The sequence below is a fragment of the Nycticebus coucang genome, chromosome 15 (assembly GCF_027406575.1).
Source record: "Nycticebus coucang isolate mNycCou1 chromosome 15, mNycCou1.pri, whole genome shotgun sequence".
In the NCBI taxonomy this organism is placed as follows: domain Eukaryota; kingdom Metazoa; phylum Chordata; class Mammalia; order Primates; family Lorisidae; genus Nycticebus; species Nycticebus coucang.
In genome coordinates, this window is record NC_069794.1 from 81,957,307 (window position 1) to 81,984,124 (window position 26,818).

General features: G+C 37.8%; 1 protein-coding gene across 2 annotated transcripts; it reads right to left on the reverse strand.

Annotated features, from left to right (window-relative positions):
• Positions 1–1,632: 1,632 nt before the first annotated feature.
• HSPH1 (heat shock protein family H (Hsp110) member 1) lies at positions 1,633–25,194 on the reverse strand. Of its 2 annotated transcripts, XM_053563479.1 has the most exons (18): positions 24,798–25,194; positions 21,952–22,009; positions 19,603–19,743; positions 18,766–18,888; positions 16,847–16,946; positions 15,437–15,570; positions 14,744–14,988; positions 13,937–14,165; positions 13,025–13,131; positions 12,521–12,654; positions 10,661–10,869; positions 8,877–9,008; positions 6,360–6,497; positions 5,705–5,830; positions 4,289–4,396; positions 4,076–4,195; positions 3,376–3,537; positions 1,633–2,519 (listed from the first exon to the last, which is right to left on the reverse strand). In XM_053563479.1, the coding sequence occupies exons 1-18, from the start codon at positions 24,902–24,904 to the stop codon at positions 2,313–2,315; spliced, it is 2,580 nt and encodes an 859-aa protein (XP_053419454.1). In that variant the 5' UTR covers positions 24,905–25,194; the 3' UTR covers positions 1,633–2,312. The 2 variants fall into 2 exon arrangements, with proteins under 2 accessions (XP_053419454.1, XP_053419455.1); XM_053563480.1 differs by lacking the exon at positions 8,877–9,008.
• Between the last annotated feature and the right edge of the window lie 1,624 nt (positions 25,195–26,818).

Consider the following 26,818-nt stretch of genomic DNA (forward strand, 5'->3'; position numbering starts at 1 on the left):
ATAATCAAGAACAAAAAAGTAAACATTGGGGATTTTACTCAAGAAAAGTTAATCATTGCTCAGCTATAACCAACATTTATGATGAACTAGACTCAAAAATTCTATTCATTTTTGGCTACTGAAACAACTGGACACTAAGAAATAGAGTGATGATTCAAGTTAAAATATAAAATTCAGTTCTTAAAGCACTTATCCAAGTTGGTGGGTATCTTGGGGATTCCAGGTGGTTACTAAATATGTATCACAATTGCTTGAGCCAATAATATGTACTATAATCAGTATTACTATTTAATCCTACATCCAAAAATGCAGTTCTGAGGTCTCCAGAGTATAGCCACTAATGTATTTTTTTCATTATATTGATTCATCTTCGCAGAAAAGTGATGTTACAAAAACTTCTCTCATTTATTAAGGACTGATTTAATTAAGCCAGTCTGATGCTTCCTTTATTATCAAATTCTATTTTGCAGAAGGAAGTTTCCTAATTCATGTACTTAAAGGATCTTTTTTTAGTGTACTTCCCAATGGTACATGTAACACCATCTTCACCTCTCAATGGGCAAATGTATACCTATTGAGTGTACACTGAGTGCCCTAAAACAATGCAGACACAAGAAAAACCACAAGAGAGACAGATTACATACAAATGTAAAGTTTCTAAATGATAAAGCAAAGTTAAATTGTAAAGTGGGGAAATGGTGAATAGCTGAAATGGTTAAGATCCTTAACAACACATTTCATAGGAACATCCTCATACTACAAATGGGAATAAGGACAATGTGCAATTCATGAAAAACAGGCAAATTTTGAAACGCTGAAGTACATATCAAACAGATGACAAGTTACTTAGTCTAGGAATGGAGCGTGGGCTTTAAAATTTGAGTAACTTGACAGCTGGTGTTTATTTTCCCAACTGATACTTCCTGTGTGATCTTACAAATTATTAAATCTCCCAGTTTGCTTTTGAATTACTCTATGTGAAGTACCTGAACAGTAGCATCATAATAGCGGGACTTCAGTTAAGAGACCGTTCCCTCTTCTTGCAGGAAAGCTGGCCCTCATGTTAGAGCACAGGGATCACACACCAGTAGGCATCACCGTTACTTCTCTCCTCCCCCAAACACCACTCCAAGTTTGTCCTTAGAAAATAACCAGATGGACAGAAATACTTCACTGCAGTTGTATCTGGAATAGCAAAAACTTGATACACACTTAAATCCACCAGTGGGGGCATTGGCTAAAATGCTTTCAAGTGCGTCTTTGTAACAAACGTCACCACAGCTGCATCGCTCTAACACCTGCCTATATTCCCTGCTATAGTTTGAGAACGCCCAATACTGTATTTAACACACATCCCCACACAGATACCACCCACCACTGGAAGAAAAGGCTTGAAGGATATGCAATAAAACGTTAAGTTTTTTTATGGGTGGTGGAATTTTAAGTTCCGTCCATCACTTCATAGTAGAAATGTTTTAATGTAATAAACCTATGCTACTTTTCTGTCAAAAAGGAAGCATGTAAAGCAGCAGCAAAGGAAAGTTGGATTTCACACTGAGTTCTTTTCTGCTACGATTAATTCATATTCTTCTCCCCATCCCATTTTTAAATGTGACAAAACTAACAATTTAAAAATGACACCATAGGATGAACTTTATTTTAAAGCTCATAGAAGTTTTCACCATCAGTTACAACAGGATTAACATTTCCTTCGTTTCACACATACACATTGACAATGTACTGTATAGTGAGAGAGAACTTTAAAGTTTTTGTTCAGCATGCTGCTAACACATTTCACTAGCTTTTGTTTTACTCATCAAATTTTTAATATGAAAGCAAAAGGTCATATTATTCTATTGGACAGAACTGATTGTAGAAAGCCCTTATGAAATCAGACTTAAGTCTTGTTTATAAACATCCACACCCACACACATGCTGCAATGGAGAGCAATGCAAGAAAACTACCTTGGCAGGAACAAATGCGTTAAGATTTTAATCACAGCCCTCTTACAACAAGCAGTACAGATTTTTTTCCCTCCAAGACAAAAGTCAATTTCATCCTCAGTGATACAAATGCTTAGTATGAATTCACAATTCCACAGGAATCTGAAAGTTACCAAGGCAATTTTCCCTTTTAGGATCATAAAGACTACAGACTTAAGCATTTTTTTTCTTTTTCCATATAATACACAAATTTCTAAACATCCTTAAAAAAAGAAAATATAAATAGTCTTAGTATGTTATGTTAGAATCACATACTATGGCAAAAATATTTTATTAATTTGAAGGCATAGAAGCCAATTTAATGTTATTTAGTCCAACTCCATATTAACAGAATTCTTCTCATTAGGGTAGCATTCACCATTCTGATGTGGAGGTTCGGCACCAAAATTATTTTTGCCTTCTAAATCTTCTTCCTTTCCATCAATATCTGGGCCATTTGGAGTTCTTTCCAGTTTGGGCGACTCGATTTTTGGTTTGGGCTGTGTTACAACAGGTTCACAAGTGTTGTTCAATTCCTAAAGAAAACAAGTCATCGGATTGACTCAGACCCATCCAGTTCATTTTCAATTTGTCCTCATAAACCTGTTCCTGTACTTTTCTCCCAACTCCAATTATACATCAAAGAATTCCAATTTCTCATTACACTTGCCCCAAACCATAGTTTGAAGCCTGACCAAATGAGAAGAGAATAGTCCTCTATGATGTGGAAGGTACTTAATAAGGTACTTGCTTTAATCCTCACAATTAAGAAAATCGTTCATTGGAATTAACTCCAAGATCAGGACTTGAAGGGTCCTAAGCAAAGAGCTGGAATTCAAGTTTGTAGCATGAAACTGGTAGTAGCCTAAAAGTTTGGGATACTTTTCTTTGACCTTCACTATCTGAGTATATTATTCCAGACAGAAAGCATTTTTAACTTTCTTCACGCTTCACGAATTCATCAAGTTCTTCCTTAATAAATACCAACTAGCTCCACACCAAGGCCTAGAATTCCCTAAGCCCTTTTACCCTACTTTAGTTTTCTCCACAGCACTAACACCACATCTGATAGACGTTACACACTTATTATTGATGTCCCTTCCACTAGAATACGAATTCCACAGGCACAGGGACTTTTGAGCACTGAATGTTTAACCCTGAGAAAAGTAGCTGGGACAGTAACAGGTACTTAACAAATCTGTTGAACTGAATGAATAAGTAAAGTGAAAAATCAAGAGAAACTTACCAGATCATCTACCTTTTACAATATGATTATAAAGGAGGAATGTTGGTATCAGCCACGATGAGGCAAAAGAGTCACAGGAAAAATGGATGTTTGAGGTTCAAATGACTGTAAGTCTAGTCCATTAGAGAGCCAGCAGCAACACTCACCTTGATTTTTGCTTTAATTTCCTGAGCACGCACAACTGGATCCTGATGGAGACTCTTTTTAGCCTGAGCATTCATGACATTATTCATCCACTCCATCACTTCATTCACAGATTTCTCAACTTTTTTCATTTCAGACTCATCAATATGGTTGTATTTCTCATCCTGAACAGAAAAAGCAGTTGTTCTGTGGAATGTAGTACTTAAAGTCACATGTAATTTGACCCAACCTTGCACACAGTTCAAATCTATCTTTAGCCTCAAATAGCAAAATTTCTCACTGAAGACTATTCAGTGATGCAAGCTGGGCATGGCAGCCCACGCCGATAATCCTAGCATTCTGGGAGGCCAAGTAGGGAGGATCACTTGAACTCAAGAGGCTGAGATCAGCCTGAGCTCAAGAATGAAGCCTGAGCAAGAATGAGATCCCGTCTCTACCAAAAATAGAAAAAGAAATTAGCCAGTGCTGTGGCAGGTACCTATAGTCTCAGTTTCTCAGGAGCTGAACCAAGAAGAACACTGAACTCAGTTTGAGGCTGCTGTGAGATATAGGCTGATGCCATAGCACCCTAGCCTGGGGCAAAAGAGTGAGACTCTGCCTTTAAAAAAACAAAAAAATCCAGACGATTCCTCAACTTAAATGTTATTGGCTCATTAAAGTCTAGGCAAAACCTCCTGACTATCTACAAAAAGACTGACTTACCTTATTTCTGAAGTCAGCTGCTATCTTGGCATAGTGCTGCAGCCTCTGTCCTAGTTCTTCAAACATTTTTGGCCGTTCTTCAGCTTCTTGAAATCGAACTTTAACTGGGGTGCCAATTTTCTAAAACAACATGTAATAAATCTATAGTTAGAATTTTAAAAGTCTGTAGTTTAAAACACAGGTCCCACCTGTGAGAGGGAGAAAAGCACCTACCATTAACTGCTCCAACTTGTCCACATACGCTTGTTTAGCTTGGTCTTCTCCTTCTTCATAGAGCCAGTCTTCAGTCTCTGTGAGGAGTCTCAGAAAATTCTGATGATCCTTAATGTGAAATATGACAAGGTTAGTGGCAATCTTAACAAAACAACGAGGCATTCTCAGAAGCGTGAAACACTAAGTAGCTAATCTTGTCTAAGGAGACATTTTGATTATCTGGATTCTCTCCACTTCAAAAAAATAAATCAATGAGCAGGTAAGCTCTACTATTTATTAGCTCCAGACAATACTTCCACATGAAGAACTGACAGGCATTGTCTTCTGTCTTGTTATGATGACATTTCAGAGTTTTTGAAAAATTGCTCTTATTGACTTACAATATTATAATACCTTACCTTAGCCAATTCTGGACAACTTAAATACTGAAATACAGTTATAGAAGAGCAATTATTTTCATACTCTCCAAACTAATTAGGTCTTAGTTACCTTTTTACACTTCCACAACGATCAAATACTGAAAGAGGAACTATAACGGGCTGACAAATCTAATCACAGAACACAGGAAAAAAGTCATTCCTAACCAATTCATCTACCGTATGTACTTTTACTTTGGCTTTGGGGGAAACTACCTTGCTTGGGCCATCTCTACTTTAGAATCCCAACCATAAAAACCTCAGGACCGGTCAGGTCAGAGTTAAAAACTGAACCATATTACGAGGTAGCTTGAAGATTTCAAGACTAAAATTGACTCTGACTAAATAATCTTTAATTTCAGAATTAATCCCTAAACTACCTCAAATTTGTTATCTAGCCAAATTTTTCTATTCCAAGTCCCACCTTTCACAGTTGTGCTTCTGGAATTTACTCAGACCCATACAAAAAGGGAGTCATGAAAAGGGCTAAGAGTGACAGGGCTTGATAAGTTCTGCAACAACTGGATGAACAAGTCTTATGGGAGGAGACAATGACAGAAGCCACCAAGGGAGCAGCATCCGAAAACAAAGTTTCAGGTCTTTAAAAGCAAGGATTTTCCCTTATTTGTCTTTGTGGCCCCCATGACTGTGATGCCATATGCTGTAAGCTCTGTCTCTTCTGATGACAAAAACAAAGCGTTATTACGGTACACTAAAACCAAACCACTCAACCACTAAGCTAGCCTCTTTCTCCATGACTTTGCTATCTTTTTTTGTTGTTGTTGTCATTGTTTTGAAGTTTTTGGCCAGGGCTGGGTTTGAACTCACCGCCTCTGGCATATGGGGCCAGTGCCCTACCCCTTTGAGCCATAGGCACCGCCCTTGCTATCTGTTTTTAAAAAGTTCCAATTACATAATCAAGTAGAAACTTAAATGCCAAACTTGATATTAAACACCTCCTATCAGAATACCTGAATAAAGACAGAGCTCTCACACATACCTGTTCACACATGAACTTCTCATATGGTCCACAAAGCTTGTCTCTGAACTCATACACATATTCCTCCACTGCATTTTTAGCATCATTCCTTTCTTTTTCCAATTTATCTTGCATTATCATCTTACCCTGAAAGGAAACAGAAAAAGTTATTCCACTCTTCCAACAACTCAACTCAATTTTAACAATACAGATTCCAATGTATTAAAAACAAAAAAGTGATCAGAACAGAACAAATTAACGTTAACGATTCTAATTTATACCTCACGTAGAACTCTTGTTACAAATCCTATAAAGATCTTCATTTTCTAAACATACATTCTAAGTTTTTAAAAAAATTTAATATCATTTAATAAACTGTATAGCTTTCACATTTCAAAAATCCACTACTTAAATGTAATTTTGCTTTTCTGCATATGGTTAAATGATTGCCTCATACTGAAATACTGACCCACGAATAAGGTCACATCCCTATAGACCTCTCTAAGTAAGGATGAAAACAAATTAAATTGAAAAAAGTTGCGTTACCTTTGGTTTCAAACTATATAAAACTTGGAACATGGGCAAGAATTATAGGCAACTTATCTATTAGAAATACTGGCAACAGGGCCAAAAAACTGAATATTCCAAAATAGAAACATTTAATTTAAGTACTTACCTCTGTCTCAATATACATGTTAAGCAGGTCTTTCCCTAACTGCCAGACCAAGTTGGCTTCAATAGGTAGCTCAACATTCACCACCTTTATTTTGGGTTTTTTAGCTTCTGGAGGCTGGTCAACTTTTTTTTCATTTGCCTTGGGAAGGGGGATTAAAAAAAAGGGGGCAAGAAATTCTTAAACAATCCTTAGTAAAACAAAAACTCTATAACTGACAACTTCGGCAAATATAAAATTACTAAAATTATAAAGTGGCAAGAGCCTACAGATTATATAATTCACAAGCCCATTTTACATCATGGCTATAAATAAACAAATACGCTGTACTTTCTTCAGGAATTCACCAAGATAATTTTTCTATTCTTATAGTAAACTCATTTTTCTTCATAGGTCTCTACTTTCTAATCCTTTTGAGCATTTGAGTGAATCCCAAAAGTCTAAATTATTAAATTAACCTTACCTTTAAATTATATAGAATATACAAGCTGCTATCTAAGACAGGCTTTGACAAATGGTAAACATTTGAGGATCAACTCAATTCCTGTAAAACACATTTTAGGCCTATCTCCCAGGCTATGCCGACTTTACTACAATTAGCGTGCTGCTGCTGCTGAGTGCCTTGCAGTAGCTCCTTACGTGAAGACACGCACACATTATTCCTACTGCCTGCCTTTGAGTTAAACCTCCTCTTGTGAGCAACTCTGTAAGGTTGAAAGAGTCTTGAAGTAGTGAACATTAGCAGTTTGAAAGTTTTGCAAAATATGTACATACAGGGCTAAAGAAATAAGACTCCCTGTGCCCTGAAATCAGTCTTTTTTATGTATTTCCATTCCTGCAGGTTCCTGCCAGCACAAACGACAAAGGACACAATTGAGGATGACAAAGACACAATGGAAGAAACTCAGTTGTATGACAGATTAGATGACAACCAAGGCATAAAACATGTTATCTTGATGGGCTAGCATGGTAGTGGGAGGAGACTAGCCACTGCCATAGGATGATTTGGGAGAGTTATAAAGAATGCTAAGATTCAAGGTACTTTATCAATCTGGGATTAGAAAGAAGTTCAAAGACTTGCCTAAAATTACACAGATGAAACTCTTATGTTTCCCAGACTTATTTCAGAGTTCTGTAGAAGCTGCCCATCTATCGAGTGTTGTAAAAGCTGCATCACTGTGGAAGAGCCAGGCGGTCTGCCTGCAGTCCTCCCTAGTGTACAAATCCTCGATATAGTAGGCATGCTATGAAGCATGACCCGTAAGAAAGAAAAACAAATCAGATGAAACATACACCTACAAAGACACAGCAGTGCAACAGATAACTGGGAGCAAATGGATGATAGTACATGCATGGCAGTTAAGACAATACAAAATTAAACCAACTACTGACAAAACCAGCATCACAAAATGACATTCCAATATAAAATGAATGAGGAACCCTCCCTGAAAGGGTGCATGACTGGAGACCAATGGTCCTGCTTATAACTAACAGCATGAGATTCTATCCAATGCCATGTTCTAGACAGGTACTGAAACTATCAGCACAATCAGTTAAAGCTGGACCTAAGTCAAGGGGAGTAATGTTGAAACAAAGCAGCTGTTCTTCCAAATAACCACCATAACCTCACTGAAAAAAAAAAGCGGCTTTTGGAAACTAGAGTCAGGACCTGTATCTTATTATCGGGAACCCCACTAATCAATCAGGGGTTGGAGACATTTGAAACTAGAAACTTTTATCTAATTTACTATCTATTTTGACCCAAATAAACAATTCTGTAACTTGCCAGAAGTTAAATAATTCTATCCTGACAATGTAAGAGAACCAAACTATTAACAACAGTTAATAATTCACATGTAACGTTCAAGAGATCTGAGTACTACGAATCATACAGTGATCTGTAATAACAACGGAAACGTCACAAAAGCCATCTGACCATGCATTAAAGGTTTGATTATAAGCTGTCATTTTTCAAGGAACACACCACAACTATTTAATTTAGCTTCCAATACCCACTGTGGACACAGGGTAAAAGAATATTTTGAAGAGCAATCTGGTTATAACCAGATAATCACAATTCATTCACATAAATGCGACAGATTACTTGAGAGGAGAAGACAGTTACTAGACTCCTACAGCCCATGTATTTATCATCTGATTAATTCAAGTGGAAACTAATCATGTAGCACTGGGCCATATCTATTTCCACCCCTGGTATTACTGAATACCTTTGCCCTTTAAAAGATAACAAATGCTATGTATGCATTAGTCTCTTGTTACCTGGTGTGGCAGTTAATCAAGAGAAGCTTTCAGGTCTAAAGCAGGACATTCAATTCCCTCCTTGTACTTGAATACCTCTAAATGTGTTTTAGTTGTAAATACAAAGAAAATTTACAGAAAAAACTCCTCTATAGAATGAGATCACTTGGTGCTTGCTCTGGAAACTGCAGATTCAATGGTATCATTAATGATTACATGTTGCAACATTGTCTAATGCAATGAACTAGAAGAGTCACTCACTTTGTCAGCATCTGGGATTTTGTTTTCTTCTGAGGTAAGTTCAGGTGAAGGGGGTGACTGTGAGGTTTGTTGACCATCAGTTTGTACCTGGGGCTGTGTTCCAGCTTCACTGTTGTCTTGCTGGACATTTTTCTGAAATGAAAGCCCAGGCACAAAGGATGTAGAAAGCAGGTGTACTTGTATAAATTTAAAAAGTTATAGGGCACCAAAGACAGTACACTCAATTTCTGAAATCTTAACAAGTGGGAAGAAAAGATACTAGATAAAAACAAAATGAACACAAAACACTTGAAAACTTCTTAGAATTCTAAACCTGTAAGAAATTCTTTGAATGATAGCAGTTAATATAGTTAAACAACACAAGTAAGCATTTGAGTGAGGTGGTGACAATCAAGAACTCTCCCTTAGGAAAAGGTCACCTAAACTCATTACAGATATTAGCCCTCAAAAGCACCAGAAATAGGTTACTACTTCAGGCCTCTCTCACAGCAACAAGCTTCCAAAACCTTATTTCACCAGCAGTGATCATGCACCTCAACATCTCTCCATTTCAGTTTACTTAAACAGTAACATACAATAGCCAACTGTCAGTTATTGGGGGCTACTCATTTCAGCTTACAGATCCCTAAGACTCTGTCCCTCATTGCATATTGTGATCCAGCTATTTACTCCTCAAAAGATCTCAGGATAAAGAATAAATGCTGTATGTTAAAAATCTGATAAAGACAAAGACAAATGATTCCCGAGATTTTTCTCATTTTCTTTTTTAGTAGCCCTTAATCCCCAATAAATCAGTGTTTCCTGTAATCTTTTCCTATTTTGGGGAGAAGCTTGAAATATCCTAAGTTAACTATCTTCTGCCCACCCTAAAAGCTCTCATTTTTGTTTCAAAGCTTCAAGATTCTAAGGCAGACAATGAAGTACTTAGAAGGAAGGCATGTCTGATCTATAAAAGGTACTAAGAGATTAAGAAAATATATGGCATTGGTCATTTAACTCATTACACTGAAGAATTTCTCTAGATGAGAATAAAAACTAAGCTTAAGAATTTTAAGGTTCCTTAAATGTTCTAGAATGGTTAACAGTGATCACTTTCTCACATCTTAACTAAAACAGTACTGCCTGTCTCTTAAGCTACTTCTAATTACTCTCCAAAAACAAACTAATTGCTGCAATACTTTTAGCTTCCAAAACTCTTTTGTTGACCTTGCAGAATTAGCATTCATGCTAATGTAATTCTAATGATGAAAGCAACAAGTCTTAGGCTTTACACTTCTCTTCCTTTCTCCCACAATAGAAAACCATGTAAATAAAAACACAAGCTCTAGAAACATCAAAGCTCATTTTGGCCATATAATTAAAAAAACCCTTTAATATTGGTATTTCAGAAATAACACTTTTTATCATATTTCTTTTTGTAAGTGTCAGTCAACATTTGCCTTCTCAATATATGGTCTGTGTCTCTTTTAAAAAACAAAATGAAGGCCAGGAGTGGTGGCTCAGCCTGAACATAGCGAGACCCAATGAAACATTATCTACCTACTCTAATTAAACTATCATGAATTAGTCACTTCAAATTAAGTTACACAGAATTTAATCACAATCCACTGAATTCTAGGATATATGTTACCATTAACTGGCAAAATACTAATTTGGCAAATACTATTACCCAAAATTCTAATGAAAATTGATTAGAAGAAAAAAGACATTTTAACTGTCCCCTCCTCCTCTCCTATGGCTTAGATTTAAGTCTAAGTCTACTCTACCTTCACACACAAACTTACATCAGTGTCTGAGTTTTCTGGTGGCCTCTGATTCAGACACTCCATGTCTGCTTCCACAGAAGGCCCTTCATTCTCCTCAGCGGGCACCTTCTCCACCATGGATGCTGTGGAGATGGTGAAGATGCCATGGGTGTTGACTCGCACCTTGACTTTCACCCTGGATTTTTCTCCATCTTTCTGTGCAGAAACATTCTGAACTACAAAACGGCCTAAAACAAAAAGAAACCGACAATTTTAGAATTGGACCTAAACTGCTTTAAAGGAGACAGATAAGAAAATACAAAGACTAAAAAATAAAGCCTGAAATTATTGCTCTTCTAAAATCTTCTCCTACTCTCTACCAAATTAAAGTCCTTCAATATACACTATAAATAGAACCTCTTTTCCGTACACAGTGGACTCAGAATACTTAGGATTAGTCTTATTATGCCATAAAAACTTTCAAAGGCAAAGGCATTCTTGTAACTTTTATTGTAACACCAGGCAGACACTACAGGATACCAATAAAAAAAGTGGGTTCTTCCTTCCACCCTATTTCTCCAGATGGGTGGGCACAAACTGGACATGAAAATCTGTTAGCAAGCACAAGATGATATCAAGCATATGCTGAATTTTAATCCTACAGTCTTTTAAAGAATAATGTTCTGATTAAATAATCAAAACACTTTGCAGTTTTAAATAGGGGAGGTAAGCCAAAACCTGTATCAAACACTGAAATTACTGTGTAATAAAGGAGTTCCAGAAGATTACTGAGTAATGGTTAAAGTGCAGACTTTAATCCACAATGTCTAGACATGAATCGTGGCTGTGTAAATTACCTAAGCTATGCATACTACCGAGGACTGAGTGCAGCACGGTGAGCACTTACTGCAGAGCCAAGTGCTAAGTGTAGGACAGCTGCATCCATAGTACAGTTATTCCAGAGACTGCTAACATTTTGAACCCATTCTGTGTAAAGGATTTAACTTGCCCTGTATTTAAACTACTGTCTATACAAACACCAGGTTAAAGATTTCATTACTATTTCACTGAGAAATGACAGATGACACCGGATTAACTGCCAAGAGATCCAACGGCTCTTACTCTGGGGCATCAAAACAAAGCACAAGGTGGCTCCTAAATACGCGCAAAGTTTTAAGCTTCAGTGAAATGTGGAAAATTAGATGCCATGCAAAAGAGCCTGGATTTTTTCTCTTCTACACAATGGTAAATTAATGCATAGAATCCAGCCTTATCAAATCATGCAGTCTACATGCAATGATTTCTCAAACTATTTTCCTAACAATAAATGTATGATGAGTATTTTTAAAACAAGAACACAACAACTTTGGTTAAGAACATTTTAGCATTTAAGAAGTAGGAAAGAAAACACAACTGACTGGGTAGGACTCCTTCAAACGATTTTCTTATGTTCCACAAAAGATGTACCTTTAGAAAAATTACACATTAGGTACACTGTTAAAACTTAGAGGTAATAGCCGCAAGTAACATTTCACCTAGGGGAAATGTTAGTATTTAAGTAGGTGGTAATCCTAAAGTACAGATTTTTTACTGTACTTAATGTTAAGTACATAAAGTACAGATTATATCACAAGAGGAAAAATACTGATGTGTTCCTAAATGCATATTCTTGGAAGTAATGGCAAAAACAAGTTACTTCATCTCAACAGGCCAGCTTACTCATCAATAAAATGAAGCTATTTCTCCATCACCATTTTTCTAAATAGAAAATGTCTCCAATGGAATTACACTCCCCTCAACATTGCTAAGAGTAAGAAAACTTTTTAAGTTCATACACTGAATTACATACAAGCTACGCATTTAACTAAAAGAGCAAAATACATACAGATAATTGCTTACCTATTTTAGCTTCTGGGTATGGAACGCCTTGAGGATCAGAATAGAAAGCTTCTAACTCAAAAGGCCCCCTTCTCAAGAAAGTGAGAACTTTGGAGAAAGGAGCAGGATGGTTCCGACTAAATACTTCATGAACTCTAGAGAGAAAAGGAAAAAGCATTCAGCAAATCATGTATTAATGCTTATTGTACTTCGCAAACAGAAAGCAAGACATTCTACAATCTTTATCATTCTTCATCATCATTTATAATACCAAAATGAGAGAAACATTTTAGATTTGGTAGTTGAAAGAGTGAATACGTATTAATGACTACATAAAAGTCATTTGTTAATTTTTCTTTATATTAAAATGTTGTTATCTGCCACACCTTTTGGGGGCAAGACACGATTGTAAGAGGGACTTTACCTAACAAATGCAATCAGTGTAACCTGGTTTATTGTACCCTCAATGAATCCCCAACAATAAAAAAATAAGATGTTATCTGAACATCATTTTCTGCTACATACCCTTCAGTATCTTCTGAATCATGGTTCCAAATCAGAGAGATTGAAAAAGGAACTGCATCCGTGACAGAAAATTCTCTCACTTTAAATGCCGGAGAAAGGATTGCACACTTAGAAAAGAAACAAAAATCTCATGAGCACACGAATAGTTTCCACTTATCTTTTAACATAAAACTCAATTCTAAAAGACAAGTGTGATTTTTCTTCTTAAACTCAAATTCAAAAAGTGTTAACATAAGGTCATCTTAAGCATAAAGAATTTATTCACTGCCTAAATACCACGCCAATCACCGTACTTACAAAGACAAATAGTTAACAATAAATCTCAGAACAACAATTAACCAACAATGTAAGAAAAACATTCTTTCCAGAAATGCCTTGTCGACAGTGATTTCAATTACAAGTTCTATTATTTCTGACTATTTACACTATACATCTACAAACAGCTCTGTCCATATCACTTTCCAAATGTCTAAGAAACTAAAAAGGGTAAAATTCAAAACGTTCATATATTACCAAGTAATTTTTTTTTTTGAGACAGAGTCTCACTAGGCCACACATCACAGCTCACAACAACCTCAAACTCTTGGGCTTAAGGGAGTCTCTTGCCTCAGCCTCCCAAGTAGCTGGGACTTGGCTATAATTTTGTTGTTGTTGTTGCAGTTGTCTTTTTCGTTTAGCTGGCGCGGCCAGATTCAAACCCACCAGCCTCGGTGCAAGTGGCCCACGCTGCAACCACTGTGCAATGGGTGCCGAGCCCCAGTAATTTTTTAAATGAAGAAAGTGATAATGAATTCAAATTTTGGAAAGAAAACACCTACCAGGTGGAAGGTTCACATTTAGTCAGGGCTTTTTATAGAAACTGAACAGACCAAACAAGGGATGCGCTTCAGGTGAAAGCAGGACGCAGAGTACCTGCAGAGCACAGCCTCGGGCTACCGCTTCATCTGCATTGAGTGTTGTGCTGGTATCTTTTCCAAAGAACTTGGCAATTCTTTCTTTCACAGCTGGAATTCGAGTAGCGCCTCCCACTATCTCAACAGCACTCACATCTTCTACTCTGAGCTGAATTTGTTCCATTAATGAATGAAGGGGTACTTCTATCTTTTGCAGAAGTTCAGCACAAAGTTCTTCAAACTGTGACCTAAGCAAGTAAAAGGCACACTTTATAAATTGTTAGAAAGGTTATCATAAGACAAGTATCCTGTCCTACTTTTTAAAATAGTGAGTCTTATCAACCCAATGAATTTCACTCCCATCTCCATAACTGGATCCCACACGGGCCTAGTTTAACTATATTGTAGTTTGTAATTTTTTCTGTTATACATATAAAACAGGTGCAAGAAAGGCACTGGGTAGGAAAATCAGTTCTGCTAGCATTGCTGGAAGACAGTCTACCTTCATGCAATCTGGTTCTTGTCACTTTCTAGTTATTTCTATTCATTTCACAGTATCTCTGTAATTCAATTACCGGCCAAAAATGCTAAAATAATGAAAAATACCAAAACAATACCAAAAATATTTCATCATGAGGATACTTAGCGAGGATATTTAAAAACCCTCTTTGCATAAATGCACCTAGAGCTCATGATGATCAACAACAGTCTCTCCAGCCACGGGCCACATAACACACAATCCTGAAACAGGCCAAAACTCACAACACCCACAGGTACAGTTGCAGAAAAAAGTTCCAGCTATCTAATCTGCAGAATTAAGACACACCTGTTCATCTTTCCTGAAACATCTTTGTCATTCATGAAGCATTCAATATTCAGTGGTAGGTCCGTACTGTTAGAGCTCATTAGCTTTTTCAGTTTTTCACATTCCTGATACAGACGAAGGAGTGCTCGTATTTTGGATTTTGCATCCAACTTGTACTTAGTTTTAAACTCTGCACAAAAATATTCCACTAATTTTTCATCAAAGTTTTTTCCTCCTAAGAAAGGATCAAAAGCTGTTCCCAGCACCTGATTTAATTAAAAACAATAAATAATCTGGTTATTTTTCATCATATTTGCAATTAACATCTTAAATATTACTACTCAAACTATTAAAGACTAAAAGGCTCAAGAGCTGTATTTAAATTATGACATCCATGTCAGGAGAAATTTAAGTACAAAATCCAAATGGAAGGCTAAGTGTAAGATTTTTTTTTTTTTACTTTTGGTAACTACACAATGGATAAACAAAGTTTTTCTTTTCCTAACCAAGGAAAGTTAAGTATATGCTAAGATAATTATGTTATCTTTATGTAAATCAATCTTAGCAGCAATCTTTTGGCTGATGTCCTTACCTAAAACACTCATCACCAAGAACAACAAACACAGTGAAGAGGCTCAGTAGCTTAAAATCCTAATAGGTATGATGTTTTTAACACGCTTCGGGCATGTTTTTAACTTCAATATATCACTTTACCTTTAATTTTCCCTTGTTAAAAGCACAGGCAGACACTTGAAAAGCTGAGTGTCCCATATCAACAAAAACTACTATCCGAGGGTTGTCATCCAGGCTTGGGAGATCTTGCTTGTAAATTCCGTAGTTCAAAGCAACTACAAAAAATAAGTATATTTCAATTCTTTGGCTGTTTCTTTCTTAGGAATATCAGTGTTACATACTATTAAGCATGCAGAAAACTTTGATTATACTTGAGACAATTAAAGGTGAACATACTTCTCGTTAGATACCTGACTTCATACTGATTTTCTTAGAATCAGTTATTATTCTGACTTTAGAACAATGCTCTATCACTTTTTAACATAGGGACAGATATGCTAGACAAAACATACATGGTGTGAATAAAATGAAATGTAACCACGTCACAAACAAAAAAATCAAACACATTATCCAATACTTACATTTTAACCACAACTTGCTAGTAGACTGCTTATCCAAAAAAATTAAAAATTTAATACACAACTATAGCGACTGTAGGTCCTACCAATTTCTTTTTTTTAGATCTGAGGTAAGTAAGTGATTTACCCTTAAAGAGTCTAAATTAAGTTTTTGAGAACTTCAAAACCACTATATTTCTAATTTTGTATACCTAAGAACATTATCTTTATCAATACTGACAGTTTCTAAAAACCTATCAGAAATATGCTTGGAAAAACTTAAGCTGATAAAAGCTCTAGGGCAGTGGTTCTCAACCTTCCTAATGCCTCCTAATGCTGTGACCCTTTCATACAGTTCCTCATGTTATGGTGATCCTAAACCATAAAACCATTTTTGATGCTACCTCATTGCTACTGTTATGAATCGTAACGTAAATATCTGATATGCAGGATGTATTTTGATTGTTACAAAGGGGTTGCGACCCACAGGTTGAGAACCGCTGCTCTAGGGGGAGGGAACCATAACTGCTCTGCTCACCACTGTGCTTCTAACACCCAGCACTATGTGTTCAAATAATACTGGCTTCATACCTGATGATCGCCTCCTAACTACAGCTCAGAAAATATGAGGAAAAAATTTTTAATAAATCAACACTTGTAGCCAAGATAGTTGTGAAACCCAGACTCTAAATGTTGAGAAAACTTGTCTCTTAACTAGAAAAGCAATGAAGGAAATAAAAAGTTACACCCAACCCACCTAATCCGAAGGATTAAAAAATAATTTTCTAATGAAAGCAAATCCATAAATTGGATAAAGCACCAATTTCTTTTTAACATAAGTATTTTACATAACAAGTGTAATTTTTTTGCTTTCATATCTAACCAAGGTTTTACTAGAGTAGGATTCTATGTCTATAAGGAAGTACTAACACCTAGCATAGCTTAAGTCTACTTTTCATAATAATTCACTTCTATAAAAATACTTCTTTCTTACCAGCTGTCATATCATTCATAAGTCTTAAACAGTTTAAGCCAACAATCTGTGCAGCATCTAATACAGACCGCCTCTCAGCATCTGTAAAGAAGGAGGGAACCTACAAACAAAGAAAAATTTTAACTTATCTTGAATGCAAGAAATACTTATCAATTCCTCACAAACTACTCATAATAAATTCTCAACAGTCCAGCTAGAGTTAGGTGCCTAGCCAAGTCACAAAACAGAAAGATTAACTTTGGACTTAGTTTCTATAATATTCTTCAACTTTCAGAAACAGTAGCTACTTCTGAAGATTGCCCCAAAATTATAGGATCAAAGCAATTTTTTTGTTATAACCAAATTTTAACTGAAAAGCCATGAGTTTCATGAGACATATTAAAAGTTACTTTAATAGAACAGTTTAAGAGATGAAATACTGCTTCCAAACTAGTCACAGGAAATTACAATGCTAAGCCAAATATTTAATGTTACATATAATTAAACTACAGGCAAAAACTATAGGAAATTAAAGCTAATACAGGGCTAATTCTAGCACAGGCCCTTACTCTTCAGTTCTGCTATTCAGTGAGTCTGAGCATCAATATATGACGGGGCACTTTCTAATTCAGTTGACCCATTAAGATTACAAAAACACCTTTTAGCAAAGCCTTTTGATTCTCCTAAGAGCAAAAATAGCTAAGGAACTGAAGTTTCTTACAACATGCAGCGCTGATTTGTGCTCTTCTAGCTGTAGTTCTTTTCACTGCTTTACTTTCTAGGGCAGTCAAAAGTAGGACATTCTTCAGGAAAAAAGTATCTAATAACAACACATTCATAGAATCCCTTAGATGGAAAGAACCTAAAAAAATTCATTGCAGTGATTTTTCAAATTTTTTCCTGAAGTATTTGCAGATAATTGAGATGCAGGGAAAAAGCAAAGGTGGGTCTCTCTTCACCTTTCAAATCAAAATACCTTTCACCAAATTGGGAAAAAAATTGGCCAAAAACAAAAAAAAAAGTGAGAAATCAATGACCTATGACTTAATCTTTTAGTTTTTCCAGAGATCAGTATTATAATATTTCTCTTAATAATAGCCAGTCAGATATTCCTTTGATAGAACATTTTCTGCCTCGCAAGGGCAATAGGAGCAATTTTAGCCCTTTTACCTCTATTCTTTCATACTCTAGGCTACGCTGCCATAAAGGCTATTTTCTGACTTGCCGGGGCAAGCCACACTCCTTATACTGTAAGGCAGAGAGCACGTAGTAGATAAGTTACAAGAATATAAACTACAAGAGATCAAAAAGTGACCTAAGACATTCAGGAGAGCAGAGTTCATAATTCACATTTTGGCATCCAAAAAAAAGATAACAAGTCTATTTCAAATATTCCTTGACAATCTAACTAGGAACTGCCCACTGAAGATAATGGAGCTTACTATTGCTAAAAATCAAGGTTTTGTCATTATTGGTAGGCTGTTTTTTAAACTCCTAACACACTGGTTCTCAAATGAGGATAGATAGAATTCTTTCACCCGTGAAAAAGCTCCCACATCAAGTATACAGGTTGCCTGATTGTTTAGCAACCAATTCTATTAGAATACCTACAAATGCTGTACCAGTCAATCTGTATTTTCAAAAAGCCCCACAGGAGATTTTAATTTATATCACCAGTGAAGAGCCTTTGTAACTTCTGTCTAGAAATCACTTGAGCCCAAAGAGTTTGAGGTTGCTGTGAGCTACGATTCCCAGATTTCCACCCCTCCACAGTCTTACTCGTTTAAACCTACTTTGAAATTGCTCTGGAACACCATGTTAATATAGTCCAAAAGTGTTCTGAACTCCAGTAAAAGACAGCTTTCCCACATTTGACACTTTATACTTTAAAGAGTAATATAAAGAAGGCAAATTAAAATAAAACACAAGTTCCTACGTACTGAAATAACACAATCTGTTACTGGTTTCTTGAGGTTGTTTTCAGCAGTTTCCTTCAGCTTAGTCAACAACATGGCTGTTATCTGCTCCACACTGAACAGGTGTTCCTCATCCATGTACGTTACCTACATTGAAGGAAAAAGCATTCTAAACACTGTAGTACAGTAAGCTACATGCTAATATTAACTTCCAAACTCTAGCACATATTCTCTTCCACTAAACTTTATTGTTACACTTCTGCAAAGAAAGAAAGGAAAAGAAAAGGAAAAAAGGACATTTCCCTACAGATACAGGGGAGGAAGAAAAAGCTGGGGCAGATTTCCCCCCATCTAAAGTCATACTCAAAACATAGAAGGTAGTAAATTTCCACTCTAAGTGAAGAGATGAATCACTAGGATAAATATTATTACATGTTGATCACAAGACAGAAATGCCTCTGCAAGTTTAAAAAAAGACTTCTGGTTATATTACAGTATAGCTCTCCAAACAACTACAACTGGACTGTCTTGGAACAGGCTTTTGTTTGATAGATGAACACAATGTGTATTTTTTAAAACATCAAATACGCCTAAATTTTACAACTGCCAAGAATTAGGAAAAATACAAATTAAGTTATAGAAGCATATATTAACATTTAAATAATTTTCAAAAACAATTTTGCATATAACACAACTTAGCATATAACTACACTACACTTTAAATGGAGTTAGTTGAAAAAGGAACAAAAAGACCCTTTTGTCTAAGAAATTTGAGTTAAATATTTATTAGTTAGTACTTTTGTTTATCAATGAATTAAACAGTCTCCTATTAAGAAATTTCAGGTTGCTCAATTATGTTACCTTTATTCCAACTCCACCATTCTTCAATGAAACCAAATCATAACTTAAGTTTTCCTTCTCTTTTTGAATGAAGGGGTCACTGAATGCTCGGCCATGAAATCTCTTGAAGTTAGACACCGTATTGTTTGCATGAGTTATATGCTGCAAAAAAAGTTTGAGATTTAAATTTTTTCTCTAATATGACCACCTGCCAGTATGTATAGCAATTTTATGTAGTCGCTTTGCAACTCAAATCAACCCAACAGATGCACATAACTTTCTCTGGGGCTCATCAATTTCAATGAATTTCCTATCAATGTACAGATTTTACTTGTATTTTCTTTCTCTCCTATAGAAAACGCCAAGTAAAAGTGAAAGGAAACAAAAGGCAACAGTGTGACCACAGACTTAAAGGACAGTGAAACAATCACTAACTACGGATAAACCACCAGGAATTGTTACTCTTTATTTCATTCCTCCCTCCCAAACTTGTAAAATTTTATACCCAAATGAATAAATGGATAGATTTAGAAGCACTACAGTCAAATTAACATTTTAAAGGGTCAATTTTTATAGTCTAAAAAAATGCAAAGTGGTCAGGATAAACATTTTGCTTCAGAGAACACATGTATTGCTACTTTCCCTGGTAGAACAGAATGCTAATTACCTACACCAACAGGTAGAAGAGGCAAGAATGGGAAAAAAAGTTTCTAACTTTCAACTGAATAACTGCGTATTTTGATTATTTGGAAGCTGTAATTTTTAAAAACAAGACACTGAACCTATACTATCTTATACCATTAGTGCACGCTTGCTAAATATACTCAAATTCTTGCTCAGCTATGTTTAGCAACCTATTTTTTGAAAGTGGACAGTCATCTCTCAGGTAAACACACGAGGTTAAGGAGAAAATTTTGGTTTGAAATTTAAGAAAATTGGAGTGAAATATGCCACAATGTTATGAGATGGTGGTTTTGTTTTTTGTTTGTTTTTTTTAATCTACTGCTTTGGTCAAACATTTTAGGTTAACTCTGTATTAAAAAGTTCCACTTCACAGCATTTTGCACTTAAAAGCCTCATCAGGACCCTTGTTTAAATTAAGAAATAATTGAACGATTGAAGACCAAAGACTTTTGACATTATCAGGTTGAAAATAAAAATACCAAAACAGTTTCTTTTCTATACTTCTTCTCTTAGTTCTTCGAATAAAGGAAGACGATGGCTTGGCTGTACTAGTTTTCAAACAACATGGAATTTAAGCAAGTTTACATACTAAAATGAGATGAAGTACGTCTGTAGGCTAGATTTGAACCTGAACTGATTCTCCTCACACAACCACGAAGATGCAATACTATCCTGAATGGGCACATTCCAGGGGACGTTACTCCACTAAAGCCCCCCCCCTTGTGAGTGTAACTATCTCTTCTTTCCTTCCCTCCCTTCTTAGTTATCTCTTCCAACCTAACTGGCCATAAAATAGTACTAAAATACATTCTAGAGTTTAGGATTTTGTTTCTTTTTTAGCAATATTATTTTCTGTACTTATAAAAATGTTTTCATTCTCTCTGAGAAAAGTATTTTTCTGTTCTATTTCTTCTCTCCTCACCTCCATGGGATCTAGACCAGTGGTGTTGAATAGTTACAATGTGAGCCACAAAATGTAAATTTTCTCAGAGTCACATTAAGAACTAGCTAACAGTGGGGCTCATGTCTAACATACCAACATACTAACACTCTGGGAGGCCAAGGTATGTGGATTGCCTGAGCTCAGGAGTTCGAGACCAGTCTGAGAAAGAGTGAGACTTCTGTCTCTAAAAAATAGCTGGGCGATGTGGTAGGGACCTGTAGTCCCAGCTACTTGGGAGGCTGAGAAAAGAGGATCACTTGAGTCCATGAGTTTGATGTTGCTGTGAGCTATGATGCCATAGCTCTCTACTGAGGGCAACAAAGTAAAACTCTGTTTCAAAAACAAAGCAACACAAAACAAGCCTAGCTAACAGGTTAATTTCAATAATTTACTTAGACCCAATATATATAAAAAACTATCACATTTCCATAAGTAATTAATACAAAAAAATTGATAAGATACAGTACTTTGCTTTTTTACTTCATTATAGGTCTTCAAAATCTCACATTTATTTATACTTCACAATCTGATTCAGACCAGCCATTTCAAGTGCTCAATGTGGCAAATGGCTACCATATTACACAGCACAAGTCAAAATCTTACCTAATTACTAACTTGAAAATGCTTTTAAACACAGAACTTATAAGAAGTTCCTTCTCTAAAAGGAATCTTTAATTCCTAAATGGGTATCATGAGAAATTTCGAATCAAAGAACTTAAAATGAATTCCCTTAAACAACATACCTGATTTTTGGCTGCAACTCCAATTGTTCTATTTTTTGATCCAAATGATATAACTGATCTAGAAAATATACAAATAAAATGTTTCAAAAATGTTAAAATCCATAAATGTAGACATTTTAAAGTGACAGGAGGAAAATTCTAATGTAAGTTTCCTACTCATGGGGGAAGTAGACAAGTGTGGCACAATTTTGGAGTCCATAGGCGGTGTCACAGACTCAAAGGAAGCATCCACTTAACTGGCGCTCTGAGAAACTAATCTAGGTGGTAGTCCTACCATCCCCCCAAAGTCTCAAGTATAATCCTCCAAGTCTCCATTAGCAAATGAACATTAACTCTGAAACCGTTTTTAATCCTTCAGAGTATTATTAACTTGACTCTAATACACGACCAATAAAAAAATATATACCTTGACCTTTCAGTCAGTCATCAGCTCTATACACTCTATAACATCACTGTCATACCTTTTTTTTTTTTATTGTAGAGACAGAGTCTCACTGTACCGCCCTGGGTAGAGTACGGTGGCGTCACACGGCTCACAGCAACCTCTAACTCTTGGGCTTACGCATTCTCTTGCTTCAGCCTCCCGAGCAGCTGGGACTACAGGCGCTCGCCACACGCCCGGCTATTTTTTTTCTGTTGCAGTTTGGCCGGGGCTGGGTCCGAACCCGCCACCCTCTGCATATGGGGCCGGCGCCCTACTCACTGAGCCACAGGCGCCAGTTTTTTGTTCTGACATACCATCTGCTTCTTTAGGAACCCAAAGTTTTTATGTAAATTCAAACGAGTGGAACCTAAGTTATACCTATGGGGTTTTAAGAGGAAAGAGGTGCTTATCTGGAAGACTGTACTTGAGAAAGCCCAATAAGAATTATTCAGAAAAAGTACAGAATGGAATACAAACATTGAGGAGTAAACAATCACCTACATTAAATCTGTGTAGCAGAGACAAGCTCAAGAAGTCTTTCCAGGAAGTGGTAAATAGATTAGGCTTTAGATTAGAAGAGTGAGTTAATCCTAGATTACTAATCCAAATGTAATCTAATTTTGGATGAGTAGGCGTAATGGTCAATAAGACCAGCAAATGGGAATATATTGAGGGCATTAAATACCAGGCTAAATAAAGTTTAAATTTGCTGTAATAGAAACAACCTGAACCTACATTCTCTGAGCGGGTGTTAAACAGCATCTTAAAAGGGAAGCACCCAAGCAGGGGACCTTTAATTAAGAAATCCTCCAAAACCAGAGTTACCATACCAAGCTTAGAGCAACTCAGTAGTACACTTGCCGAATGGATCTTCTCATTTTCCAAGCAGAGAATCAAATTAATTATACTAAATAGAATTAAGAGTGTCTGATGCAATTGTGTCAAACACATTAAGGGGAACTCCAATCCTGCCCTTGGTTTACATTGCTCATTACACTTGCCGTCTTCAGTTTCATGTTATCAGTCACTGTATCCGTATAGCAATTTTTTTCCTCCTGCTCTTTCCAACAGCTTTCTCTCTTTCATTGGATGGAAGAGAACAAAGATGTAAACCCGACCTAGGCATGAAAGCTGAAAGACTGTTTTCTTGCTAAATTCCAATTACAGAGTCCTTAGCACAGCAAAAGAGCAGTCATATTTGCAAAGAGGTAAAATCTATAGATTGCTCAGAGAACTGTCTTCTTGGTGTTACTAACATTATTACCACATGCTTTATTTTCTGGTTTTCTATTCATAAACATTCATCTGCATGCATACAATTTTAGCAGCCCAGTCATTATGTCTTTCAGTTCAGTATTTCCCTCTTACACCTTCCTGCTGGGTCTTACGGCATTTTGGGGGAAGAAATACCCACAGTAATACCTCTGAGAGAGGAAAGTAGTTGTTTTCACTAATGCACATGCAGGCATAATTTTTATGTATATGCCACATGCGGGTGTATTGTTTAATACACACACACACAATCTCTCTTCAGAAAATAATCATCCTCAAAAAGTTGCTTTTTAAAATGCTGCCCTACTCATGGTGCCGCAGAATTTAACATTTGAGGCAGTGACAACATCCATCCTTATGGCGTTCTAGCACAAAACTATGCAATTTTTATTCTCTTTCATGTATACTGTTCATAAAAACATAGTCCACGATTCGTCATGAATGGCTCTCATAAAAGAGCAAAAAAGGAGGTTCAAATCGATCGAAAACGATCCCTGAACTAAGGACAGCAACGTTAAAAACCAAGAGACTGGGTAAGAAGAGATAGATTAATCTTTCACAGGAGAGATTCTGTGTTCGCTAGCAACAGTCGGCCAGCTCACTGGACAAGCAACGGCATACAGGCTATGGAAGCTTCCAGTTCATTTCGAGATCCACGATGTGGGGAAAAAAAAAAAAAAGCCCGGCAACTGCAGCCCCGCGGTGAGCAAAGACCTGCGCCGAAGGAGGGGGACAAGGTGGGGGCGGCTCAGCCAGCTCAGAGAAGCCGGGTGGAGAAACGGGGGCGGCCACGGAAGGCGCAGGCTGCAGCTTGCCCTGAAATGGGATTAAAGTCTCGGGCTTTGCCTCCGCCCAGCTCCCAGTAGGAAGCCCGCCCAAAGCGACGGCCCAGAGACTCCCCCTGCCCCCAGGAAGCCTCAAGACACTCCCTCTCCAATTCGTGGAAGCAAGCAACCGCTCCTCTCTTTTGGGGAAAGGTCCTACCCGGCTGAGTGGCCGGTCCCCAGCCCCCAGGGAGGGACGCGCCGCTCCCCACACTGCCCTCCATTCGCCGCGGTGCTCGGGAACCAGCCCGCGAGCCTGGGGTCAGCCAGGCTCTCCCGGCCCCAGAGAATCCCCCACCCGCGCGGCCCCAAAGATTTCCACTTACGGGGTGCACCGATCACTGAACTCGTTGGCTATGGTCTCGATGCCCCCGGCCCGGGCCACCGCGATGTAGCAGCTCTGCGAGCCCACGTCCAGCCCCACCACCGACATGGCCGGCTCACAGTCCGCCTCCGCCTCGGGTCTGGGTCTGCGTCCTCTGGCCGCCCGCCTGCCCCTCTGACCGCCGCTTCCTACCCCGGCTGCTCGCGGCTCAGCCCGTTCCTCTGTCACTCGGACAGGCTCAGGAAGAGTCGGCCTGTCAGCCCTCTCCACTATCCCGGCGACAGGCAAGAGAAGTCACCCTTGGTGGTAGCGGCGCTCAGCCTCCGGGGGTCGGTCCGCAAGCTCGGGCTGGCTGCCTGCCTCGCTCTGCCGTGGATAGCACAGCAGCGCCGGCGCTGATCTACCGACCCGAAAGAAGAGGTCTCACTCCCTCAGCTTTATGTATCGCACTGATGAGAACTTTCCAGAATCTGCGGCATTTACTCACCGGCGCCTCCACTGGCCCCTCCACGTGCCACTTCCGCTTCCTTCTTCTCGAGCCTTCTGGAAAGATTCTACCCAATGGGTGCCTGGTCCCCCTGAGAACGACCGCCGTTGCCATGGTGGCAGAAAGGCCGCTTCCGTGCCATTGGTTGAAGCAGCCGGAGCTCATCTGACTCCGCCCCCATCCGCCCCAGCCGGAGGCTCTTTGCTGTCCTAATAAAACAGGCAACGAAAAAAAGACTCGAAAACTCGTAATATTCATAATTTACTATTGTTTGGTGGTGTATGACCCTTAGACTCTAAAGGGAGATTAAGCTAGCGGAGATAGGACCCCTATTTCCGAGCGACACCCCAAACCTCGGGCCCCTGGGGTGGCGGCCGACTGTCAGGACAGCATGCTGGGAGTCGTAGTCCGTGTGCCGTGACGGGTACGGTGCATGCTGGGATGTGTAGTGCCGGCCGCAGTGCACGCTGGGACCAGGCTTTGTCTGGGACTCGCCCGAGAGGCTGGGTTCTCGCGAACGCATTTGCGCGCGTTTTCTGGCAATAAGCGTCATTTTGTTTTGTATTCTCTTCTATTATTGTCTGGATACGACTCGGAAGGAAGAACGTCAATTTAAACCGCTCATAATGACCAAAGAGCATGTGTTAAGTGTTCTTATATTCATTCATCAGCCGGCAGGATGTTCTTTTATGGAATGAAATGTCATAGCCTTTTGTCTTTTTTGAAAGCAGATTTCAGTTGTGACGTAATTTGGAAAGCTGCCCGTGGTATTATTTTACTACCAATTTTTGATACGTCTGATTTAAGCCGACCCTGTTCTACCCTGCTACCCCTAGCTGTAAATTAGTATGTAAGTTTTGGTTCTTGTTTGGTACGAAACAGCTGTCGTTTCTTCCCCTGAAAAGCAATGTCCCGGTTAACTTAGGTTCAGCCCAGAGACAAGCAAAGTAAAAGGTGGAACTATGCTGCTGATACCATAAGGTCTTTCATAACCCTTTGTGTCTTTTTTAAGTTTGCTTGGGTGTTTACCTTACCTCAGGCATATAGAAATAAACACAGTTCAAACATGTTATTGAATAAGGAGTTGTAACCTAAGTTACAACTGAAAAATCTGACCCACGAAGGGTAAGGCAATTCCTCCTTGTCAGGCAAGACAAGAAAGTTAAGTGAGAGGCAAGGGCAAGGGCTTGGGTTTATATTACAGTGCACGTAAATTGTGTGTACTTTTTGATGGCTGTCACTTAGACAAGTTACTTATGTTTCAGTTAACTCACGTTTAAAATGGGAACTAATATCAGAGCTATCTCGGGTCGTGTGTGTTTTCTTAAGTGTGCAAATATAGTTAGCTGTAATTGTTTTGGTAATACATTTCAAACACTGCATTCTTCCACAACCAACTTTTTTACATATCAAAACCTTATATTAAAAATCCCTGGAATCATAGCAGTTGTGAACAGAAAAGACCTTTGAGATTATTTGGTCCGCCTCCCACATTTTATATGGGAACTGCTGTACAGAGAGAAGAAAGGAGCCGT